The sequence below is a fragment of the Hyposmocoma kahamanoa genome, unplaced genomic scaffold (assembly GCF_003589595.1).
Source record: "Hyposmocoma kahamanoa isolate Upper Pololo Valley unplaced genomic scaffold, ASM358959v1 63, whole genome shotgun sequence".
In the NCBI taxonomy this organism is placed as follows: Eukaryota; Metazoa; Arthropoda; class Insecta; order Lepidoptera; family Cosmopterigidae; genus Hyposmocoma; species Hyposmocoma kahamanoa.
Genome location: NW_020653851.1, coordinates 3,183,436 through 3,189,435, shown reverse-complemented (window position 1 = coordinate 3,189,435; position 6,000 = coordinate 3,183,436). Strand labels below are relative to the sequence as shown.

Here is a 6,000-nt window from a genome sequence, read left to right as displayed (position 1 = left end):
ACGCGACTTTATCAATGCAATCTCGCATTTGTATCGATGCAATCGAACGTTTGTATTGATGCAGTCGCGCGTTTGCATCGATGCACTCGCCTCTACATCGCAAGGAACCACTTTAACGCCCGCACTCGCCTGTGCGGGCGTCACATCACGCTTGATACTTACGATTTAAATCCAACTCTATGCCGCTTACGATAAGAACGGTCCAAAGTAAAAAGTGTCAAGCTTGATGTGCTCTTGACTGTACCAGTTAGCGCGAAAGCAACTTCGGTGAGTGAGCTCATTATTATCCAATGCATGAGTTACTAGAATTACCAGACATTGAGGGTGATCGGATATAAAGTGTGTCTAAATCAGTATAACCGAAATCAGGTGTGTGTTACCAGTAACCGATGCTATCGGATCGTCTGCGGACAGAGTGATTAGGTGTCGAATGTATTTACATCAGTACGACGAGAAATCAGTTGTGGAGAAGGTTGGAGATCACTCGTGGGGTGTTTACCTAGATTCAGTTGTGTACAAGGTGAAATCAGTTTGCGTACCATTCCGTGACTGGGTTTACCAACTCCTTCAGGTAAGTTTTTATTATTAATTAGAATATGATATTCAGATAGGGCTCTTCACGAGGAAAATTTAAACCTAACCAGAATTCTATGCATTTTTTTATGAAGTTGCATGCGAAAATGCATTTTTGCATGACACTTAGGATCGTATTCTAGAACTCTATTCAATGCTCTAGTTAGGATTGCAGTGGAAACACAAGCACTGGAAATACGACCCTAATGGCAGGGACTTGAGTATGATTTCGAGTGCTTTAAACCATACTCAAATCCTGACTTGAGCATTGAGTAGAGTTCCAGAATACGACCCTTAGATAAGTATAGGTTGTCTTCGACCAGTTTAATCGCCTTTATTTACGTTATCAATGAATTGGCGACAATAGTTGATAACTTAGGATTTCGCGATTGTTACACATACGAAATGAAACTATTTTCCCGGATTTAAATAGCGTATATTTGTTTTTTCAAACAAACCGACGTTTCGGGCCCTTTACAGGTCCCATGGTCACAGTTAGTTATCGATAGTTTCATTTCCTAATAGTTGATAATTTAACACATTTTTCTACATATAAAAATACCTTATTCAACAACACGCCGCTGAATGGGATGGGCAAAATCAATTCTTGGGTTAATAATATACATCCCTGCTGACTGAGAGACGGACGGACGGAAATGACGACACTGTAATGTCTCATAGCGTTCCAAGTTGTTAACCACAGACAAGCAAATTTCTTCTAGAATGAAAATGAAAGACAATAAGTCTTATACTACATTTATTTATTATTTCCTTACAAACAAATCAGTACTTATATTTAGCGTGTTTATGCTTCCTGTGGTGGTGCGGTGGCGTGGCAGGCGACCGCCGTCTTCTATCTCGCTCCCTCTCCCGTTCTCTCTCCCGCTCTCTATCTCGTTCTCTTTCGCGCTCTCGTGACCTTTACAAACAAATAAAAATAACAAATTATTTAGAGACAATAAACATGGTAGCAGTAGAACTCCTTGTGAAAGAATTCGTCCAAGGAAGTAGAAGGGCGGAGTGGCAGTGCCCCTCAGATCTATGTGATTTAGAGCTCTGAGTTGTACTACAACTGTTATGGACACGTGTCGCTTACCATCAGGCGCACGACTTGTTGGACCCATCACTTTTTTTATAATATCTATATTATAAAAAAAGTAATATATTTTGTTTAAAAGTACAAATTTCGAACACAGGATTTTTCAAATTGCAAACGGTGTGGGCATTTGGTACAATTTTCAACAGAAAGTATGACGAACTGATATTTCAAAGCGAGGCCCTGCGTTCAAACAAGTCCATTTCCATAATTGGTGGACCTGGTACTCGAACTCGTAACGGCATGTAATGCAATGCCAAGTGGCATGTAATGCAAAGTGTTCTCAATCGCTAAACCACTGAGGTCGTCTTACCTATCGCGCTCTCTGTCGCGCTCGCGGGATCTTGATCGGGAGCGCGATTTTCTGTCGTGACGCGATCGCTTTGGTGGGGGTGAGAGAGACGGCTCGCGAGATTTCTTAGATTTTTTGGATGATCTGTAAAATAAAAATTTAATATCTAAGGACGCGTTTCCATTATGTCGTAACCTGTTATTTATCATTGGACGACTGTCGCGTCTAGCCTGTCCCCATATCACGACAATCTGTCGTGACTGTGTCGAGGACGTTTATTTTATCGTGTCTAGTTGTGACGACAATTTATCTGTTCACGGCAGCCGCCTTGTTGTTTGCACGACAGAATCGTTTGAAGTTGCGATTATCCGTCGTCACAGTTTTTATCGTGACGTTTTATTTATCGTCAGACGACTGTCGTTCTAGCTCTTCCCACAGTTAATCGTGTTGTTCTATGTGTAAAGAACTTCATTTAAATATACAAGTCGCGACACTTTAAACTGCACGACTATCTGTCGTCACAACATAATGGGAACGCGCCCTTTTTGGATATAAGCAGTACAAATTAACGCATTCACTACCGGCACTGTTGGTTGAGGAAGTAATATAGATAGAGATAACACCTCTCTCTGAAATCCCAAAATTTTTGTATTGTTTTTGTCCCGAACACAAAATTCGAATCTTGCACTTTCAATATTAAATGCCCTACGCTTAAACAATGTTTGATTGATCAAAAACTATTATGCTATTTGAAAACTGGTATACTAAACATAATTTATATAAATCCTCGCAATTTGAATTTGTAAAACCGAGGAAAACTACTTCCTCAATGATAATAACACTTTTGTATTTTAAATATTTGAGAATAAAAATAGAAAATTACTCAAATTATGGGTGTATTTTATTCTATATTATTAAAATGCAATTTAGAAAAAAAGGCTAGTAATTGCAAGTAAAAATACATATTTTATTTTGATTTTTTTGCCTTTTGTTTTTAATCATTACAGGACTCCAGGGGAGGAATTATAGACTGTATTACTGTAGTTCTCAATCTGTGTTGACCATGCATCATTTGTGATTAATCAAAATTTATGCGTCTATCGGCACTTAAGCATTCCTAACAATCAAGTGCAAGGTCCTGGTCACTTGATATGGTTTTATCTAAGATGCCGATGATTATACAGCCACCGTTAGTTGAATGGGCACAAAAACTCAAACCCGAAGAAATAATGTTTAATGAAATGAAATTAAAAAATATCTTCTTTCCTCTTGCGGTAACTTATCTACCCAGGAAAAAAATAAAAACATTGGCAGGTCGGCCTTTTTTTACAGATCACGGCAGTATACGTAACATTAAAAAAAATCACATGCGCCTTTTCAACAGCTGTATAGTTTATTGGTATACGAGAAATTGAGATGATATACTTGGAGATTTAGTGACAGCTGTTTATTAATACGGGCTTTAAAAAAACTTACGTAGAGTAAGCGTCATCCTCCACAGGCTCCGAACGCCTTCTCTCGGGCGAATCACGTGTTTCCTCTGCTTCTTTGGCTTCTCGAACCGCCTGTGGTGTTACAAAAATAATTACAACATTGTTATTAAAAGTAGGTCCTTAACTATTACAACTGCGGAAACTCCTGAAACTCGACGAATCAATTGCATGATCTCACTTTTCAATTAGTAAGAATTGGAGAGATAATTTGGATGGCGTAATATGTAAAAGGTGGAACCACAAGTTATGACTACCAAGACATGATACCTTTTTGATCAGCTTCCGCCGGTAGTGCTGGATCTGCTGCTGCGCGGCAAGACCGGGCCTGCGCGCGCGCACGCCCGCCTCCAGCTCGTCCGCATACTTCAGCACGCGCACCTCGATCTCGCGCAGCGTTTCGCGCTTCAGGCACTGCTCCTCGCTACACACGTTCCATAATCGTAATTATGCGCACGTATTACGTCACACATAAGGTTGATTTTCGTGTCGGAAAAATCACTATTTAATTGTCTCAATGATATGACGTTCTTCAATTTGAAGATATTGAAGATTTTCTTTTGCTCTGCTCCCAAAATAAGTAACTAAAACACGGTACGACTCCAGACAGTATAGAAAAGTTAGTTTTTTCTACATTGACCCGGCCGGGGATTGAACCCGGAACCTTACGAGATAGCGACACCATGAAAACAGGTGTGCAAGCTCAACCACAGTCGTCAAATTTTAGCGAGGTAGTTTATTTGAAATGTGACGTTTTATTAAAATACACAGAACAAAAAAATTTTTTGTCTTTTTTTTTTATTGGAATGCACAAGTATAGTGTACAAATAATAAAAATTATAAAAACATTGTTAGCTTCAAACGATTCAAAATGCATTCTTGTAACACCTTTACAAACAATGCATCACAAAGAAATTAATTCATTTGAAATGTCGCAGTTAAAAGTTTTATAGTCTGTGTTTTTTGAAGATGGAGTAAAATGACATTTGCTGGGTGGGCAGTTTTCGTAAAACTTTAAATAGTCACGTAATTGTTAGCGACAGTTTTATCGATAGATTGTGAAAGTAAAATTTTGCCAAAAATGTCTGAATTATGAATGTTACAACGTTCTAATGAATATTAATTGCGTTTTTGTATACTTTTCTCTTATTTGATAGTTGATCTACACATTTTAATAATGACAGACGAATTTGATTATATATATTAAAATGAAATGAAAAGCTTTAAAATGTGTCTCCTATTTGTATTTTAATAAACATACTCCTAAATTCAGTGTATGTATGTATGAATTTTCAAAAACTAACAATTCAAATGAACCTCTCCCAACAGTTCGGCGAATAATGGGTCTATAATGTTTCAAATGAAACAAGTTGGGCTATTATTTTATAGGCGTAACCAACATTCAGTCGATAGTCGATATAATATTTGTCGGATGCAATCACTAGCTGCTTGTAAGCGAGCAACACTTTTGCGCAATGAATTGTCATTTTACTCCAACTTCAAAAAAAAGAGACTTATAAAAAGTCTTTTGACCATTGTCCTAAGTGCAAAAATGACCATGGTACTAAAAGACGCATACCTGTCGTTCTGCTGCTGCGCGTTGTGTACCGGTGACGGCTCGTCCGGCGGCCGTGCCGGCGTCGGCCACGTGTCGGACGGCGCCGCGGGCTGCGGGTCCACGGTCTCCCAGCGCGAAGGGATGAAGGCGCCCACCGGCTGGCTGCGCGAAGAGTCACCCTCGCCTGATGGTGAGCCCTCCATGTCTGCTTCGAGGGGTACCCCGTCTATGTCCTCGTCCACTGGAATTTCATATACCCATTCGTGTAGATAGGTACGGAATGTTAAAGTGAACCCGGTTCAAAACTAACACCAAGTAATTAATTAACGCAAACCTAAAAATATACACGGCAGCATCATCAGAGAAAAATAAAGTGCCCAAAAATATAAAAACATAGACTGAGAATTTTAGATTCTAACTCTGAATCACATTTTCATTAGGTCACTTCAAATTGACAACATTGTTGAAAGCGACATCTATTAGTGTCAATTTAAAATAACTATTTTTATTATTGCGTGCAGCTATGCTGGGGCTTGGGGTTTCTCTGATGGACCGAAACCCTAATGAGCTCATACGTCAGAGAAGTAGTGACCGACATAACTCGCAAAATCAGTAAGATTAAGTGGCAGTGGGCCGGACGTGTCTGCAGGAGGGTTGATCGCCGATGGAGCAGACTTGTTCTAGAATGGCGACCACATCAAGGAAAACGTAGTGTAGGCGGCAAGATGAATAGACGAACTGAGAAACTGACCGGCAGCGGCTGGATGCAGGCGGCACAAGACCGAGAGAGTTGGCGTACTCAAAGGGAGGCTTATGTCCAGCAGTGGATGAGTGTAAGCTGATGATGATGACCAGCTTGAGTTTAGCAGCAGCAGATGTTTTTAAAGACTGATAAATAGTTACCTTCCGACTCTGCAATGGTCGTGCTTGTGCAAATTTTTGGCACCAAGTACAAAAACCGTTCTATAGTGAGACTTAAGGTTGATTTGTC

At 39.7% G+C, this 6,000-nt stretch overlaps 1 protein-coding gene across 1 annotated transcript in view; it reads right to left on the bottom strand.

Annotated features, from left to right (window-relative positions):
- Positions 1 to 1,327: 1,327 nt before the first annotated feature.
- The window catches only part of LOC113229913 (U2 snRNP-associated SURP motif-containing protein), a 28,383-nt gene continuing 23,710 nt past the window's right edge, over positions 1,328 to 6,000 (bottom strand). Inside the window, exons 15-19 of the mRNA XM_026463604.1 lie at positions 5,031 to 5,250; positions 3,722 to 3,875; positions 3,438 to 3,526; positions 1,983 to 2,105; positions 1,328 to 1,492 (exon numbers count right to left, since the gene is read on the bottom strand). Of these exons, the coding sequence (XP_026319389.1) occupies positions 1,357 to 1,492; positions 1,983 to 2,105; positions 3,438 to 3,526; positions 3,722 to 3,875; positions 5,031 to 5,250 (722 nt within the window). The 3' untranslated portion in view covers positions 1,328 to 1,356. The remainder of the gene's footprint in view (positions 1,493 to 1,982; positions 2,106 to 3,437; positions 3,527 to 3,721; positions 3,876 to 5,030; positions 5,251 to 6,000) is intronic.